Source organism: Vidua chalybeata (genome assembly GCF_026979565.1).
Source record: "Vidua chalybeata isolate OUT-0048 chromosome 38 unlocalized genomic scaffold, bVidCha1 merged haplotype SUPER_38_unloc_2, whole genome shotgun sequence".
Taxonomy (NCBI): Eukaryota; Metazoa; Chordata; class Aves; order Passeriformes; family Viduidae; genus Vidua; species Vidua chalybeata.
This window is the reverse complement of record NW_026530312.1, coordinates 32,181-51,390: the sequence shown is the minus strand read 5'-3', so window position 1 is coordinate 51,390 and position 19,210 is coordinate 32,181. Positions and strand designations below refer to the sequence as shown.

The window sequence follows — 19,210 nt, the reverse complement described above, 5'->3', positions numbered from 1 at the left end:
GGGGGTCCCTATGGGGTGAATCACTGGCTCACTTTGTGGCAGGGGGGGTCCCTATAGGGTGAATCAATGGCTCACTATGTGGCAGGGGGGTCCCTATGGGGTGAATGAATGGCTCACTATGTGGCAGGGGGGTCCCTATGGGGTGAATGAATGGCTCACTATGTGGCAGGGGGGTCCCTATGGGGTGAATGAATGGCTCACTATGTGGCAGGGGGGTCCCTATGGGGTGAATGAATGGCTCACTTTGTGGCAGGGGGGTCCCTATGGGGTGAATGAATGGCTCACTTTGTGGCAGGGGGTCCCTATGGGGTGAATGAATGGCTCACTTTGTGGCAGGGGGTCCCTATGGGGTGAATGAATGGCTCACAATGTGCCGGGGGGGGGTGCGGCTCACTTTGTGGCAGGGGGTTCCCTATGGGCTGAATGAATGGCGCACAATGTGGCAGGAGGGGTGCGGCTCACTTTGTGGCAGGGGGTTCTCTATGGGCTGAAACCGTGGCTCACAATGTGGCAGGGGGTGCGGCTCACTTTGTGGCAGGGGGCTCTCTATGGGCTGAAACCGTGGATCACTTTGTGGCAGGGGGTTCCCTATGGGCTAAATGAATGGCTCACAATGTGGCAGGAGACGTTCGGCTCACTTTGTGGCAGGGGGTTCTCTATGGGCTGAATGAATGGCTCACAATGTGGCAGGGGGTGCGGCTCACTTTGTGGCAGGGGGTTCTCTATGGGCTGAACGAATGGCTCACAATGTGGCAGGAGGGGTGCGGCTCACTTTGTGGCAGGGGGTTCTCTATGGGCTGAACTAATGGCTCACAATGTGGCAAGAGACGTGCGGCTCACTTTGTGGCAGGGGGTTCCCTATGGGCTGAACGAATGGCTCACAATGTGGCAGGAGGGGTGCGGCTCACTTTGTGGCAGGGGGTTCCCTATGGGCTGAACGAATGGCTCACAATGTGGCAGGAGGGGTGCGGCTCACTTTGTGGCAGGGGGTTCTCTATGGGCTGAACGAATGGCTCACAATGTGGCAGGAGGGGTGCGGCTCACTTTGTGGCAGGCCTTCCCCGTGGGCTGGCCCCGTGGCTCACTATTTGGCAACAGCTGACTCACTATTTTGCAACTCCCCACCCTCCGGGCCGGGCCGCGGCTCACTATTTGGCAAGGCCTCACCCCAGGGCTGGGCCATGGATCACTATTTGGCAGTGACGCATTTCCCCCCCCCCCCCACCCCGCCCCTCCCCCACCCCCCGGACGGGTCCGGCCGCCGCCCCTCCCCCACCCCGACCCCCCCCCACCCCCCCCGAACCCGCGGGGGCACCCCCGCCCCTCCCCCACCCCCGCCCCGCCCGCGGTGGCGCAACCGGGGCCGAGGTTTGGGGTTGGGATGAGGCAACTGGGAGTGACTGGGAGCGACTGGGAGGGAACTGGGATGGACTGGGGGGCACTGGGGGGCACTGGGATGGACTGGGAGGGACTGGGAGGGAACTGGGATGGACTGGGGGGCACTGGGGGGCACTGGGATGGACTGGGAGGGACTGGGAGGGAACTGGGATGGACTGGGGGGCACTGGAAGGTTACTGGGATGGACTGGGAGGGACTGGGAGGGGACTGGGATGAACTGGGAGGGAACTGGGAGTGACTGGGAGGGAACTGGGATGGACTGGGGGGCACTGGAAGGTTACTGGGATGGACTGGGAGGGACTGGGAGGGGACTGGGATGAACTGGGAGGGAACTGGGAGTGACTGGGAGGGAACTGGGATGAACTGGGAGGGAACTGGGATGGACTGGGAGCGACAGGGAGGGACTGGGATGGACTGGGAGGGACTGGGAGGGAACTGGGATGAACTGGGAGGGAACTGGGATGGACTGGGAGCGACAGGGAGGGACTGGGATGGACTGGGAGGGACTGGGAGGGAACTGGGAGGGGATTGGATGGGACTGGGACATACTGGGATGGACTGGGGGGGGTTAACTGGGATGTACTGGGATGGACTGGGAGCCAGTGGGAGGCACCGGAAGGGCACAAGAGGGGAACTGGGAGGGACTGGGATGGACTGGGATGGACTGGGATGGACTGGGATGAACTGGGATCAAACTGGGAGGGAACTGGAAGTTACTGGGACACGCCTTTATTGAACGCCGGAAGGGGCGGAGCCGAACGCGGAAGCTCTCGCGCCGAACGGGAAAGGAGGCGTGGCCACACCGGGAAAGGGGCGTGGCCAGCAGCAGCAGCAGCAGCCAATCAGCTGAAGGTGACGTCAACGCCGGGGAGGAGCTCGGCCAGGAGGGCGGGGCCGCCGGGGGCGGAGCCCAGCGGGGTCTCAGCCAATCCCAGCCGGGCGAGGCGGGGCCAGGCAGCCAATGGGGCGAGAGCGGGGGCGTGGCCAATCGCTGGGGGCGGGGCCGGTCAGAACACGCCCCTCTGCGGGTTAAGCCACGCCCCCCAGCGCGGGAAATGCCCGCCCAGTATAAACCAGTATGGACCAGTACGGACCAGTATGGACCAGTATGGACCAGTATGGACCAGTATGGAGCCACAGGGCCGCCCAGCCCCTCCCAGTATAAACCAGTACAAACCAGCCCCTCCCAGTACAAACCAGTCCCCTCCCAGTACAAACCAGTCCATCCCAGTCCCCTCCCAGTATAAACCAGTCCATCCCAGTTCCCTCCCAGTACAAACCAGTCCATCCCAGTTCCCTCCCAGTACAAACCAGTTCCCTCCCAGCCCTTCCCAGTATAAACCAGTCCATCCCAGTGCCCACCAGTCCGTCCCAGTTCATCCCAGTCCCTCCCAGTCCCGTCCCAGGCCCATCCCAGTCCCTCCCAGTATAAACCAGTATAACCTAGTCCCCTCCCAGTGCTCCCAGTCCCCTCCCAGTGCCCTCCCAGTATAAACCAGTATAACCCAGTCCGTACGGTTCCGGTCCAGCCGCAGCAGGCGCAGGCGGGGGAGGGGCGGGGCCACGCCCACTTCGGTCACGTGGTTGTCGGAGAGATCCAGTTCCTGCAAACTGGGATTACTGGGAGGCACTGGGAGGGACTGGGATCAAACTGGGAGGGACTGGGAGGGAACTGGGATCAAACTGGGAGGGACTGGGATGGACTGGGAGGGGCTTCTGGTGTTACTGGGAGCACTGGGAAGTGACTGGTGTGTCACTGGTGTGTCACTGGTGTGTGTCACAGGTGTGTCACTGGTGTGTCACAGGTGTGTCACAGGCGTGTCACAGGTGTGTCACTGCCGTGTCACCTCCACTCTCCGCAGCGCTCCCAGCTCCCCCGGCAGTGCTCGCAGTTCGTTCCCAGCCAGCTCCAGGCGAGTGACGGCGGCCATGCGCTCCAGCAGCGGCAGCGACGTCAGCCCCTGCACCAGTACGGACCAGTACGGACCAGTACGGACCAGTATGGACCAGTACGGACCAGTATAAACCAGTACGGACCAGTATGGACCAGTACGGACCAGTATGGACCAGTACGGACCAGTACGGACCAGTATGGACCAGTATGGACCAGTATAAACCAGTACGGACCAGTATGGACCAGTACGGACCAGTACGGACCAGTATGGACCAGTATGGACCAGTACGGACCAGTATGCACCAGTACGGACCAGTATAAACCAGTACGGACCAGTATGGACCAGTACGGACCAGTACGGACCAGTATGGACCAGTATGGACCAGTACGGACCAGTATGGACCAGTACAGACCAGTACGGACCAGTATGGACCAGTACAGACCAGTACGGACCAGTATGGACCAGTATGGACCAGTATGGACCAGTATGGACCAGTACGGACCAGTATGGACCAGTAGGGACCAGTATGGACCAGTATGGACCAGTATGGACCAGTACAGACCAGTACGGACCAGTATGGACCAGTATGGACCAGTATGGACCAGTACGGACCAGTATGGACCAGTACAGACTAGTATGGACCAGTATGGACCAGTACAGACTAGTATGGACCAGTATGGACCAGTATGGACCAGTATAAACCGGTATGGACCAGTATGGACCAGTATGGACCAGTATAAACCGGTATGGACCAGTATGGACCAGTATAAAGCACCATAAACCAGTACAAACCAGTACAAACCGGTACAAACCAGTACAGACCAGTATAAACCAGTACAAACCAGTATAAACCAGTACAAACCAGTATAAACCAGTACAAACCAGTGTCCCCGAGTCATCCTGGAGAACCCCCAAACCCTTTCCCAGTACAAACCAGTACAAACCAGTAAGCCCCAAAAAACCCTCCCAGCGCCCCCCAAAGCCCCCTGAAGCTGTCCCAGTACAAACCAGTACAAACCAGTAACCCCCAAACTCCCTCCCAGTACAAACCAGTACAAACCAGTAACCCCCAAACTCCCTCCCAGTACAAACCAGTACAAACCAGTAACCCCCAAACTCCCTCCCAGTACAAAGCAGGATAAACCAGTATAAACCAGTACAAACCAGTATTAAAAAAATTCCCATTTTCCCCATTTTTAACCCTTTAATCCCCTCCCAGCACCCCCAAATCCCCTCCCAGTTTGTCCCAGTGCCCTCCCAGTATAAACCAGTAACCCCCAGCCCCAAACCAGTACAAACCAGTACAAACCAGTCCAAACCAGTTACCTTGGCGGCCAGGCTCAGCCCCTCCCCCGCTCCCAGTATGGCCAGCACGGCCTCGAAGCGGGAGCGGACGTCGGCCACGAAGCCGGAGCGCAGCGGGTCAGCGTCCTGCCCAGTACAGACCAGTACAGACCAGTATGGACCAGTATGAACCAGTACAGACCAGTACAGACCAGTATGGACCAGTATGGACCAGTATGGACCACTATGGACCAGTATAAACCAGTATAAACCAGTATGGACCAGTACGGACCAGTACAGACCAGTATGGACCAGTATGGACCAGTACGGACCAGTATGGACCAGTATGGACCAGTACAGACCAGTACAGACCAGTATAGACCAGTATAAACCAGTACGGACCAGTACAGACCAGTATGGACCAGTACAGACCAGTACGGACCAGTACAGACCAGTATGAACCAGTACAGACCGGTATGGACCAGTACAGACCGGTATGGACCAGTACAGACCAGTACGGACCAGTACAGACCAGTATAAACCAGTACAGACCAGTATGGACCAGTATAAACCAGTATGGACCAGTACGGACCAGTACGGACCAGTACGGACCAGTACAGACCAGTATGGACCAGTACAGACCAGTATGGACCAGTATAAACCAGTACAGACCAGTATGAACCAGTACAAACCAGTAAGCCCCAAAATCCCTCCCAGGGCTTCCCAAGAGCCCCCAAACCATTCCCAGTACAAACCAGTATAAACCAGTATAAACCAGTAACCCCCGCAGGCTTTCCCGCTGAGCCCCGAACCCCTCCCAGTCCAAACCAGTATAAACCAGTATAAACCAGTAAGAACCAGTAACCCCCATAATCCCTCCCAGTGCTTCCCAAGAGCCCCCAAACCATTCCCAGTATAAACCAGTATAAACCAGTATAAACCAGTATAAACCAGTAAGCCCCAAACTCCTTCCCAAGAGCCTCCCAGTGGCCCCAAACCCCTCCCAGTATAAACCAGTACAAACCAGTAACCCACAAACCCTTCCCCGCTCCCCCCCAGCCCCTCCCAGTCCAAACCAGTATAAACCAGTATAAACCAGTAAGGACCAGTACAGACCCGCAGGCTCTGCAGGTGCTCCCGGACGTGGCGGGCGCGGCCCCGGGGATCCAGCGCGGCCCAGAGCAGGGCCAGGGTCAGCAGGCAGCCTGCACCAGTACGGACCAGTATAAACCAGTATGGACCAGTATGGACCAGTATGGACCAGTACGGACCAGTATAAACCAGTATGGACCAGTATGGACCAGTACGGACCAGTATGGACCAGTATAAACCAGTATGGACCAGTATGGACCAGTATAAACCAGTATGGACCAGTATGGACCAGTATGGACCAGTATAAACCAGTATGGACCAGTATGGACCAGTATGGACCAGTATAAACCAGTATGGACCAGTACGGACCAGTATGGACCAGTACGGACCAGTATGGACCAGTGCGGACCAGTATGGACCAGTATGGACCAGTACGGACCAGTATGGACCAGTACGGACCAGTATAAACCAGTATGGACCAGTATAAACCAGTATGGACCAGTACGGACCAGTATGGACCAGTATAAACCAGTATGGACCAGTATGGACCAGTACGGACCAGTATAAACCAGTATGGACCAGTATAAACCAGTATGGACCAGTATGGACCAGTATGGACCAGTATGGACCAGTATAAACCAGTATGGACCAGTATGGACCAGTATGGACCAGTATAAACCAGTATGGACCAGTATAAACCAGTATAAACCAGTATGGACCAGTATGGACCAGTACAAACCAGTCCAGCTCCCCCTCTGGGGCTCTTTAGGGGGGATTTTGGGTTTTTTTGGGATTTTGGGTTTTTTTGGAGCTTTTTAGGGATTTTTTGGAAGAGAATTTTGGGGTATTTTTGGGGTATTTTTGGGGTGGTTTTGGGGTATTTTTGGGCTGGTTTAGGGATTATTTTTGGGGTGTTTTTGGGGTATTTTTGGGGTAATTTTGGGGTATTTTTGGGGTGGTTTTTGGGGTTTTTTTAGGCATTTTTAGCGTGATTTTGGGTTATTTTCTGAGTGTTTTGGGGTGTTTTTTGGGGTGGAATTTTGGGGTATTTTTGGGGGCAGTTTTGGGGTATTTTGGGGGATATTTGGGGTTGGTTTTTGGGGCGGTTTTGGGGTTTTTTTTTTTAGGGTGGATTTGGTGTTTTTTGGAAGGGATTTTGGGGGGATGTTGGGGTTTTTTGGATGTTTTTTGGGGATTTTTTGGGGTATTTTTAGGGTTTTCCTGGGGTGCTCTTTAGGAGCATTTTGGGTTTTTTTTGGGTGGATTTTGGGTTTTATTTTTTGAGGTTTTGAAGGGTTTTTTGGAGGGGAATTTTGGGTGGTTTTTGGGGTTAATTTTGGGGGATTTTGGGGTTTTTTTGGCAATTCTTTAGGGGCACTGTGGGGTTTTTTTTTGGGGTTTTTTGGGGTATTTTTGGGGGGTTTTTTTGTATTTTAGGTTTTTTTTTAGTGGTTTTTGGGGGTGTTTTTGGGGTGGTTTTGGGGTGTTTTGAGGGGATTTTTGGGTCGTTCCTGGGGTGTTTTTTTTGGTATTTTGGGGTCATTTTTTGGGGTATTTTGGGGGGTATTTGGGGTGGTTTTTGAGGTTGTTTTTTGGGGTGGCGTGAGGGATTTTTTGGGCTGTTTTGGAGGGATTTGGGGTTTTTTTGGAGCTTTTTTGGGGTTTTTAGGGTGGATTTTGGGGTTTTGTGGGGTTGTTTTTGGGGTGTTTCCTTGGGGCTTTTTTTGGGTATTTTGGGTTATTTTTGGGGGGATTTTTGGGGTATTTTGCTGTGTTTTGGGGTTATTTTTAGGGCGTTTTTATTGGGTTTTTTGAGGTGGATTTTGGGTTTTTTTGAGGGATTTGGGGGAAATTTGGGGTTTTTTGGTAGCATTTTTTGGGGTGGTTTTAGGGTTTTTCTGGGGAATTCTTCAGGGGCCTTGTGGGGTTTTTTGGGGGAAATTTGGGATTTTTGAGGGGATTTTGGTTTTTTTTGGGGTGGTTTTGGGTTTTTTTGAGAGGATTTTGGCTTTTTTTCATTTTTTTGGGGTGGTTTGGGGTTTTTTTTTTGGGTTTTTGGGTTTTTTTGGGGTGGATTTGGGTTTTTTTGGGGGATTTTTGGGGTTTTTTGGGGGGGTTTTGGGGCATTTGTGCTGCGGATTTCGGGAGGGGTTTCGGGGTTAATTTTGGGGTGGATTTTGGGGGTTTTGAGGGTTTTTTTTGAGGTGCCGTGGGGGAATTTTTGGGGTGTTTTGGGGAATTTTTGGGGTATTTTGGAGAGTATTTAAGGGATGGCTTATGGAGTATTTTTGGGGAATTTTTGGGGTGTTTTGGGGGAATTTTTGGGGTGTTCTTGGGGCCTTTTTGGGGTATTTTGGAGGCTTTTTGGGGCATTTTTGGGAGTATTTTGGGGGAAGTTTTGGGGTGGTTTTTTGGGTTTTTTTGGGAGTTTTGGGGGTTATTTGTGATTGATTTTGGGGTGTTTCTTGGGGCATTTTGGGGCTGTTTTGAGGGTGAATTTGGGGTATTTTTAAGGTATTTTTGGGTGGTTTTTGGGGTATTTTCGGGGTTATCAGGGATTGGATTTGGGGTGGTTTTTTAGGGCATTTTGGGGTTGGTTTTGGGGCATTTTTGGGGTATTTTGAGGATGTTTTGGGGCATTATTTGGGGTTTTTTTTTTGCTATTCTGGGGTATTTCGAGGGTGCTTTTGGGGCATTTTCAGGCTTTTTTGGGGTGGGCTCGGGGTATTTGGAAGGTTTTTTTGCAGAATTTTTTGGGGTGTTTTTGGGGTTATCTGGGATTGGTTTTGGGGAGTTTTTTGGGGTAATTTGGGGGTGGTTTTGGAGCATTTTTGGGGTATTTTTGGGTGTTTTGGGGGTTTTTCTGGGGCATTTTTTGGGGTTAGTTGGGGTATTTTGTGAGGTGGTTTTGGGTGTTTTTTGGGGTATTTTGGGGTCTTTTTGGGGTGTTTTGGGGCATTTTTGGGGGGTTTATTGGGTTTTTTTGGGGGTATTTTTGGGTGTTTTTTGGGGTCTTTTGGAAGCTTTTTTTGCGTTTTTTTGGGCATTTTTGGGGTGTTTTTTGGGAGTTTTTGGTGGTGTTTTGTGGATATTTTTGGGGTTTTTTTTGAGGTATTTTTGGGCGTTTTTGGGGTATTCTCAGGTGTTTTATGGGGTTTTGGGGTATTTTTTGGGGTATTTTTTGGGAGTTTTTTGGGAATTTCTGGGGGTGTTTTGTGGGTATTTTCTGGGCATTCTTTAAGGTATTTTTGGGTGTTTTTTAGGGTTAATTGGGGTATTTTGCGACGTACTTTTGGGTGTTTTTTGGGGTATTTTGAGGGCGTTATTTGGGTTTTTTCGGACATTTTTTTGGGTAGCTTTTGGTGGTTTTTTGGGACTTTTGGGGGTGTTTTGTGGGTATTTTCTGGGCGGTTTTTGGGGTGTTTTTTGGGATTCTTTGGGGATGTTTTGTGGGTGTTTTTTGGGGTATATTTGGGTGTTTTTGGGGTATTTCTGGGCGTTTTGTGGGTATTTTCGGGGTGTTTTTTGGGGTATTTTTGGGCGTTTTGTGGGTATTTTCGGGGTTTTTTTGGGGTATTTAGGGTGTTTTTTTGGGGTCTTTTGAGGTGTTTTTTGGGGTTTTTGGGTTTTTTTGGGGGCATTTTTGGGTGTTTTTTGGGATTTTTTGGGGGTGTTTTGTGGCTGTTTTTTGGGGTATTTTGGGGTGGTTTTTGGGATTTTTTGGGGGTGCTTTGGGGGTGTTTTTTGGGGTATTTTGGGGTGGTTTTTGGGGTATTTTTGGGTGTTTTTTGGGATTTTTTGGGGGTGTTTTGTGGGTGCTTTTTGCAGTATTTTGGGGTGTTTTTTGGGATTTTTGGGGGTGTTTTGTGGGCGTTTTTTGGGGTATTTTTCGGGTGGCTTTTGGGATTTTTTGGGGGTGTTTTGTGGGCGTTTTTGGGGTATTCTGGGGTGTTTTTTGGGATTTTTTGTGGGTGTTTTTGGGTGTTTTTTGGGGTATTCTGGGGTGGTTTTTGGGATTTTTTGAGGGTGTTTTCTGGGCGTTTTTGGGGGTATTTTTGGGTGTTTTTTGGGGTATTTTGGGGTGTTTTTGGGGGTATTCTGGGGTGGTTTTTGGGATTTTTTGGGGGTGTTTTGTGGGTGTTTTTTGGGGTATTTTGGGGTGGTTTTTGGGATTTTTTGAGGGTGTTTTCTGGGCGTTTTGGGGGGTATTTTTGGGTGTTTTTTGGGGTATTTTGGGGTGTTTTTGGGGGTATTCTGGGGTGGTTTTTGGGATTTTTTGGGGGTGTTTTGTGGGTGTTTTTTGGGGTATTTTGGGGTGGTTTTTGGGATTTTTTGAGGGTGTTTTCTGGGCGTTTTTGGGGGTATTTTTGGGTGTTTTTTGGGATTTTTTGGGGATGTTTTGTGGGTGTTTTGTGGGTGTTTTTTGGGGTATTTTGGGGTGTTTTTTGGGATTTTTTGGGGGTGTTTTCTGGGGTATTTCGGGGTGTTTTTTTGGGCTCTCACCGCGGCTCTGGGGCTCGAGCTCCAGCAGCTCCTGGCACATCTGCACCTGATCCTGCAGCACCTGAGCATCGGCCACGCCCAGCTCCGGCCTGGGGGCGGGGCCAACAGGTGAGGCAAGGCGGGGAAATGGGCGTGGCTTGCAAAAAAAAAAAGGGGCGTGGCTCACCAGAACAGCTCCCGCTCCACGATTGGCTCCTGCCACCAAGCCTCAGCCTCACCTGGGAGAGAAAAGGGGCGTGTCCAGGAGAGGAAAGGGCGTGGCCAGAAGTGGGTGGGCTCAGAGGGGGCGTGGCCTCACCTGGCAGCAGCGTCACCTCACGGAGGGCGGAGTCAGGCGCCCAGGTGACCTCCAGGTGGGCGGGGCGCTCGGTGGGCGGGGCAGGGAGGTCGCAGAGCTGATGTCACCCGTCAAGGTGTGCCAGGTGTGGTGGCCACGCCCACCCCCAAGCCACGCCCACCCCGGCCCCGCCCTCCTGGCTTCAGGGGGAGGATACCCAGGTGTGGCTGGGGCGTGGCCGCCCCTCCCCTGAGCGCCACGGCCCGGCCAGGGCGGAGCCGTCCATGGTGGCCCTTAGCTCTGGGCACTCCGGGTTCACCTGTGGGGGGAAAAGCACAAAGATTTGGGCGTTTCCCCACCAAAAAACGGGAATTTCCAGCCCCAAAATTGGAGGTTTTAACACCAAAACGTTCAGGACATGAGGTCTGCCCATTGAAATGAATGGGGAATGACAGACAACAGGTCTACCCCCGTTAAAGTCAATGGGGATTTAAGGACAACAGGTCTACCCCATTAAAGTCAATGGGACTGAGGGACAACAGGTCTACCCCCGTTAAAGTCAATGGGACTGAGGGACAACAGGTCTACCCCCGTTAAAGTCAATGGGATTGAAGGACAACAGGTCTACCCCCGTTAAAGTCAATGGGACCGAGGGACAACAGGTCTACCCCATTAAAGTCAACGGAGATTCAGGGACACCAGGTCTACCCCCTTAAACCCAATGGGATTTAGGGACAACAGGTCTACCCCATTAAACCCAATGGGGATTTAAGGACACCAGGCCTAGCCCATTCATTCCAATGGGGATTTAGGGACACCAGGTCTACCCCCGTTAAAGTCAATGGGATTGAGGGACACCAGGTCTACCCAATTCATTCCAATGGGGACTCAGGGACACCAGGTCTACCTCATTAATTCCAATGGGGAATGAGGGACGCCAGGTCTGCCCCATTGGGCCCAATGGGGATTTAGGGACAACAGGTCTACCCCATTAAAGTCAATGGGATTGAGGGACACCAGGTCTACCCCATTCACTCCAATGGGGATTTAGGGACACCAGGTCTACCCCATTCACTCCAATGGGGATTTAGGGACACCAGGTCTACCCCATTCACTCCAATGGGGATTCAGGGACAACAGATCTACCCCATTCATGCCAATGGGGATTTATGGACACCAGGTCTACCCCATTAAAGTCAATGGGGATTTATGGACACCAGGTCTACCCCATTAAACACAATAGGGATTTAGAGACACCAGGTCTAGCCCATTCATCCCAATGGGGATTTAGGGACACCAGGTCTACCCCCTTTAAAGTCAATGGGGATTTGGGGTCACCAGACCTACCCAGTCAAAGTAACGGGGATTCAGGAGGACCAGTTCGGGGGGGGGGCCCCAGTGGTTTTGGGAGATCCAGGTGATTTTTGGGGGGACCCAGGAGATTTTTGGGTGATCCAGGTGATTCTGGATGGTTCCCAGGGGATATTTTGGGGGGATCCAGGTGTGTTCAGCTGACTGTAGGGGTACCCAGGTGATTTTTGGGGTTCCCAGGTGATTTTGAGAGGTACTCAGGTGTGTCCAGGCAGTTTTTTGCATTCTCAGGTGATTTAGGGGGGGTTCCCAGGTGATTCAGGGGGGAATCCAGGTGGATCCAGGTGATTTTTGGGGGTCCCAGGTGATTCTGGGAGTACTCAGGTGTATCCAGGTGATTTTTTTGGGGGGGATACAGATAATTTTTGGGGCTCCCAGGTGCCCCCACTCACCTTGACAGGCCGGGAGAAGATGACAGCCAGCGTCGCGTCCTCGCGGTCGACATGGACACAGATGATCCTCGGCGGCGGGGAGGCTGTGGGGGGGGGCACCCCAACATTCAGGGGGCTCCCCAAAAATCCAGGTGAGCCCCCAGGGGTGGGAGGGAAGCCCGGGTTACCTCGGGAGAGGATGCAGCGCAGGTACACCCAGGCGCTTTGGTCCGTGGGGTCGGTGAAGACGGCGTTCTGCACCAGCTCCAGCTCTGCAGGAGCAAAGGGAGCAGCCCAGAATCTCAGGGGGGCAAAGGGGGCACCCCAAAAACTGAGTGGGGGCACCCCAAAATCTGAATGGGGGCACCCTGGTGTGTGGGGGTTCAGGTCTAGCCAGGGAAAGCAAGAGGGATTTGGGGACACCAGGTCTACCCCATTAAATCCAATGGGGATTTAGGGACAACAGGTCTACCCCATTCATTCCAATGGGGATTTAGGGACACCAGGTCTACCCCATTAAAGTCAATGGGGATTTAGGGACAACAGGTCTACCCCATTGATTCCAATGGGGATTCAGGGACACCAGGTCTACCCCATTAAAGTCAATGGGGACTTGAGGACACCAGGTCTACCCCATTGAACCAATGGGGATTTAGGGACACCAGGTCCACCCCATTAAAACCAATGGGATTTAGGGACACCAGGTCTACCCCATTAAATCCCATGGGGATTTAAGGACACCAGGTCTACCCCATTCATCCTAATGGGGATTTAGGGACACCAGGTCTACCCCATTCATTCCAATGGGATTTAGGGTCACCAGGTCTACCCCATTCATTCCAATGGGATTTAGGGGCACCAGGTCTACCCCATTAACGCCAATGGGGATTTAGGAACACCAGGTCCACCCCATTAAAGTCAATGGGGAATTAGGGACACCAGGTCTACCCCATTAAATCCAATGGGATTTAGGGACACCAGGTCTACCCCATTCATTCCAATGGGATTTAGGGACACCAGGTCTACCCCATTGAAACAAATTGGATTTATGGACACCAGATCTACCCCATTAATTCCAATAGGATTTAGGGACAACAGGTCTACCCCATTAAAGTCAATGGGAGTTAAGGACACCAGGTCTACCCTATTGAACCCAATGGGGATTCAGGGACACCAGGTCTACCCCATTAAACCCTATGGGGATTTAGGGACACCAGGTCCACCCCATGGGCCCCAATGGGTTTTAGCGGCACCCATTGAACCCGACACCCTTCGCAGGACGCGCTGTACGTGTTTTTTTTTTTTTTGGGATCCGAGGGATTTTTGGGAATTTTCCCGGGGGGGATCTCTCACCTTCCTTCAGCCTTTCGGGGGGCAGCGCCCCGGGCTCGCCCTGCGCGCGGCCCCGGGCGGGCGCCAGCAGCCGCAGCCGGTGGTGCCAGGCCGAGAAGTTGGAGAAGTCGCGGCTCAGCAGGGCCCCGGCGAAGGCCAGCTCGGCCTCGGCGTCCTGCCCGGCCACCAGAGCCCGCCGGTGCTCCCAGGCGTGGACTGGGAGGGCACCAGTACAAACCAGTAAGGACTGGGAGCCGCCCCCGAGCCCCTGAGAGCCGTGGCGGCAGCTCCCAGTATAAACCAGTAAGGGTTAATGTGCCAAACCCATTCCCAGTCCGGTCCTGGGGATCCCAGTGTGATCTGGGGGCTCCCAGGTTCATACTGGGAGGGCACCAGTACAAACCAGTAAGGACTGGGAGCCGCCCCCGAGCTCCCAAGGGCAGAGGCGGCAGCTCCCAGTATAAACCAGTAAGGGTTAATGCACCCAAACCCATTCCCAGTGCGGTCCTGGGGCTCTCAGGGCAATCTTGGTTTGCCAGGTTCATACTGGGAGGGCACCAGTACAAACCAGTAAGGACTGGGAGCCGCCCCTGAGCCCCTGAGAGCCGTGGCGGCAGCTCCCAGTATAAACCAGTAAGGGTTAATGTGCCAAACCCATTCCCAGTGCGGTCCTGGGGCTCTCAGGGCAATCTTGGTTTGCCAGGTTTATACTGGGAGGGCACCAGTACAAACCAGTAAGGACTGGGAGCCGCCCCCGAGCCCCTGAGTGCCGTGGCAGCAGCTCCCAGTATAAACCAGTAAGGGTTAATGTGCCAAACCCATTCCCAGTGCGGTCCAGGGGATCCCAGTGTGATCTGGGGGCTCCCAGGCGTGGACTGGGAGGGCACCAGTACAAACCAGTAAGGACTGGGAGCCGCCCCCGAGCTCCCAAGGGCAGAGGCGGCAGCTCCCAGTATAAACCAGTAAGGGTTAATGCACCCAAACCCATTCCCAGTGCGGTCCTGGGGATCCCAGTGTGATCTGGGGGTTCCCAGGTTTATACTGGGAGGGCACCAGTACAAACCAGTAAGGACTGGGAGCCGCCCCCGAGCCCCCGAGAGCCGTGGTGGCAGCTCCCAGTATAAACCAGTAAGCCCAGCACAACCTGAAGTCACTCCCAGTAGGTCCCAGGCCCCATCCCAGTATAAACCAGTAAGCCCAGCACAACCTGAAGTCACTCCCAGTAGGTCCCAGGCCCCATCCCAGTATAAACCAGTAAGCCCAGCACAACCTGAAGTTGCTCCCAGTGGGTCCCAAGCATCCCTGAGCTGCCTCCCAGTATAAACCAGTATCCCCCAGTATAACCCAGTGACCCCCAGAACCCCATCCCAGTATAAACCAGTACAAACCAGTATAACCCAGTGACCCCCAAGAACCCAAAACCAGTAGAAACCAGTATAACCCAGTGACCCCCAAGAACCCAAAACCAGTTCAAACCAGTATAAACCAGTGACCCCAGCCCTATCCCAGCACCCTCAGCACCGCATCCCAGTACAAACCAGTACAAACCAGTCCAAACCAGTGCCCCCAGCCCTATCCCAGCACCCCATCCCAGTATAAACCAGTACAAACCAGTACAAACCAGTGACCCCAGCCCTATCCCAGCACCCCCAGCACCCCATCCCAGTACAAACCAGTACAAACCAGTCCAAACCAGTACACACAGCACCAGGTCCTCCAAGCCAGCAGGGGGCGCTCACACTCCACCCACTCCTTCTCCCAGTATGACCCAGTATAAACCAGTCCAAACCAGTCCAAACCAGTGACCCCAGCCCTATCCCAGCACCCCATCCCAGTATAAACCAGTCCAAACCAGTGACCTCAGCCCTATCCCAACACCCTGTCCCAGTATAAACCAGTCCAAACCAGTGACCCCAGCCCTATCCCAGCACCCCCAGCACCCCATCCCAGTATAAACCAGTACAAACCAGTGGCCCCAGCACCCCCAGCACCCTGTCCCAGTATAACCCAGTACAAACCAGTCCAAACCAGTGGCCCCAGCACCCCGCCCCAGTCCAAACCAGTCCAAACCAGTATAAACCAGTCCAAACCAGTACTCACAGTTGCGGGGGTCGGCCGCCAGGAGGCGCTCGCACAGCGCCAGGTCCTCCCGGCCAGCAGGGGGCGCCGGGGCGTGGCGCAGCACCCAGCCCCGGTGGTGCCACGCCCCGTAGGATTTGGGGTTGACGCCCAGGCACTGCCCCACGAACGACAGCTCCGAGGGCACCCTGGAACCAGTAAAAACCAGTGCGGACCAGTACGGACCAGTACAAGTGGTAAGGACCAGTACAAACCAGTAAAAACCAGTAAAAACCAGTATAAACCAGTAAAAAACAGCAAAAACCAGTAAAAACCAGTATAAACCAGTAAAAATCAGTAAAAACCAGTACAAACCACTGTAAACCGGTAAAAACCAGTGCGGACCAGTACGGACCAGTACAAGTGGTAAGAACCAGTAGAAACCAGTAGAAAGCAGTAAAAACCAGTAAAAAACCAGTATAAACCACTGTAAACCGGTAAAAACCAGTATAAACCAGTAAAAACCAGTAAAAACCAGTACAAACCACTGTAAACCAGTAAAAACCAGTGCGGACCAGTACGGACCAGTACAAGTGGTAAGGACCAGTAAAAACCAGTAAAAACCAGTATAAACCAGTACAAACCACTGTAAACCGGTAAAAAACCAGTAGAAACCAGTAAAAAACCAGTATAAACCACTGTAAACCGGTAAAAAACCAGTATAAACCAGTAAAAACCAGTAGAAACCAGTAAAAACCAGTAGAAACCAGTAAAAAACAGCAAAAACCAGTATAAACCAGTAAAAATCAGTAAAAACCAGTAACCAGAAAAAAAAGTATAAACCAGTAAAAACCAGCAAAAACCAGTAAAAACCAGTATAAACCAGTAACAAACAGCACAAACCAGCAAAAAGCCAGTATGAACCAGTAGAAAAAGAGCAAAAACCAGTATAAACCAGTAAAAACCAGCAAAAACCAGCAAAAAAACCAATATAAACCAGTAAAAAAAGTATAAGGGAAACCAGTATGGACCAGTATAAACCAGTATGGGCCAGTATGGGCCAGTATAACTGGTTAAAACCAGTAAAAACTGGTAAAAACCAGTAAAAACCAGTATAAACCAGTAAAAAACCAGTATAAACCAGTAAAAAACCAGTATAAACCAGTAAAAATCAGTATAAACCAGTAAAAACCAGTATAAACCAATAAAAACCAGTATAAACCAGTACAAACCAGTGCCCTCCCAGTACAAACCAGTAACCCCAAACTCCCTTTTAACCCTTTGTTACCCCCTCCCGGCACCCTCCCGGTGCCCTCCCAGTCCACACCAGTACAAACCAGTACAAACCAGTACAAACCAGTATAAACCAGTACAAACCAGTCGCCTCCCAGTGCTCCCAGTGCCCGCCGGCGCAGGTTCCAGCAGGTGCCCACGTCGGGATTGGCGGCCAGGACCGAGCCCGTCAGGGAGAGCACCTGGGCGGGCGGCGCCCCCTGCTGGACACGGGGAGACCAGTACGGACCAGTATGGACCAGTACGGACCAGTATGGACCAGTATGGACCAGTATAAACCAGTATAAACCAGTATGGACCAGTATGGACCAGTATGGACCAGTATAAACCAGTACGGACCAGTATAGACCAGTATGGACCAGTATGGACCAGTATGGACCAGTATAAACCAGTATGGACCAGTACGGACCAGTATGGACCAGTATGGACCAATATGGACCAGTATAAACCAGTATGGACCAGTATGGACCGGTATAAACCAGTATGGACCAGTATGGACCGGTATGGACCAGTATAAACCAGTATGGACCAGTATGGACCAGTATAAACCAGTATGGACCAGTATGGACCAGTATGGACCAGTATAAACCAGTACGGACCAGTACGGACCAGTATAGACCAGTATGGACCAGTATGGACCAGTATGGACCAGTATAAACCAGTATGGACCAGTATGGACCAGTATAAACCAGTATGGACCAGTATGGACCAGTACAGACCAGTATGGACCAGTATGGACCAGTATGGACCAGTATGGACCAGTATGGACCAGTATAAACCAGTATGGACCAGTATAAACCAGTATGGACCAGTATAAACCAGTTCCAGTCAGGGAGAGCACCTGGGCAGGTGGCGCCCCCTGCTGGACACGGGGATCCCAGTTCAGACCAGTATAAACCAGTATGAACCAGTATGGACCAATCCCCTCCCAGTATAAACCAGTAAAACCCCCCCAGTCCCCTCCCAGTTCATTCCAGTTCCCTCCCAGTAACTCCCCAGTTCAAACCAGTGACCCTCCCAGTATAAACCAGTACAGCCCAGTGCCCTCCCAGTATAAACCAGTATGGCCCAGTGCCCTCCCAGTACAAACCAGTACGGCCCAGTGCCCTCCCAGTATAAACCAGTATGGCCCAGTGCCCTCCCAGTCCCTCCCAGTATAAACCAGTACAAAAATCACCCTCCAACCCCCATTTCTCCCCCTTTAACCCCCTCCCAGTATAAACCAGTTCCCTCCCAGTATAAACCAGTTCCCTCCCAGTCCCTCCCAGTATAAACCAGTACAAACCAGTACCCCCAGTAAGGTGTCCATGGCCTCCCGGTAGTGCCTCAGTTTCTCCTCCCGCTGCCGGCGCCGGGCGGAGTCCGGGGGGCGGAGCTTGAGCCGCCCGTGCTGGGAGGGAACTGGTTTGTACTGGGATGGACTGGGAGGGAACTGGGATGGACTGGGATGAACTGGGATGGACTGGGATGGAACTGGGAGGGACTGGGATGGACTGGGATGAACTGGGATGAACTGGGATGGACTGGGAGGGACTGGGAGGGACTGGGATGAACTGGGAGGGAACTGGGATGAACTGGTTTGTACTGGGATGGACTGGGAGGGACTGGGATGGACTGGGATGGACTGGGAGGGACTGGGATGGACTGGTTTGTACTGGGATGGACTGGGAGGGACTGGGATGAACTGGTTTGTACTGGGATGAACTGGGATGGACTGGGAGGGACTGGGATGAACTGGTTTGTACTGGGATGAACTGGGATGGACTGGGAGGGACTGGGATGAACTGGGAGGGAACTGGGATGAACTGGGAGGGACTGGGAGGGAACTGGGAGGGACTGGGAGAGACTGGGAGGAACTGGGATGAACTGGGATGGACTGGGACGTTACTGGGACGTTACTGGGACGTTACTGGGATGGACTGGGATGAACTGGGAGCTCCGGGCCCGGCCGGTTCCATTCCCGCCCGCGGGGGGGGCGGGGTTTGCTCCGGGCCCGGCCGGTTCCATTCCCACCCGGGATGGGGGGGGCGGTGGGGGGGGGGGGGGGGAGCCGCTCCCTCACCATTTCCTCACTCGGCGCGGCGGGATCCGGGACCTGCGGGCGACACCGGCGCTCAGGGCGGATCCCCGGGGGCCTTCCCGGTGATCCCGATCCCGGTGGGATCCGCCCCCCCCCCCCCCCGCCTTCCCCGATCCCGGGACCCACCGGAGCAGCGGCGGCGGCGGCGGCTGAGGGCGGCGCGGGGGCTGCCGGGAATGGCGGCGGCGGCGGCGCGGGGCACGCTGGGATACACCGAGGCGAGCAGGGCGGCGCCATGTTGTCGCGAGCGCTCGCT

The 19,210-nt window shown here is 53.4% G+C and overlaps 1 protein-coding gene across 1 annotated transcript; it reads right to left on the bottom strand.

The window, feature by feature from the left end:
• Positions 1-2,105: 2,105 nt before the first annotated feature.
• RABGGTA (Rab geranylgeranyltransferase subunit alpha) lies at positions 2,106-19,131 on the bottom strand. The gene is made up of 17 exons (XM_053933297.1): positions 19,081-19,131; positions 18,937-18,969; positions 18,166-18,264; positions 16,959-17,074; positions 15,624-15,790; positions 13,545-13,739; positions 12,380-12,463; positions 12,213-12,295; positions 10,667-10,768; positions 10,471-10,567; positions 10,339-10,390; positions 10,173-10,261; positions 5,694-5,782; positions 4,620-4,724; positions 3,246-3,359; positions 2,915-3,002; positions 2,106-2,389 (listed from the first exon to the last, which is right to left on the bottom strand). Exons 2-17 carry the CDS (start codon positions 18,937-18,939, stop codon positions 2,241-2,243), a joined length of 1,632 nt encoding a protein of 543 aa, XP_053789272.1. The 5' UTR covers positions 18,940-18,969; positions 19,081-19,131; the 3' UTR covers positions 2,106-2,240.
• Between the last annotated feature and the right edge of the window lie 79 nt (positions 19,132-19,210).

Excerpts from the sequence above, each read along its gene's own strand:
- RABGGTA (XM_053933297.1), bottom strand. Across the intron at positions 15,791-16,958 it reads GGAGCACTGGGAGGCGACTG|GGTGCCCTCGGAGCTGTCGT; the intron begins GTTTGTACTGGT and ends TACTGGTTCCAG. Across the intron at positions 10,568-10,666 it reads CACGCCCCAGCCACACCTGG|CTCTGCGACCTCCCTGCCCC; the intron begins GTATCCTCCCCC and ends GGGTGACATCAG.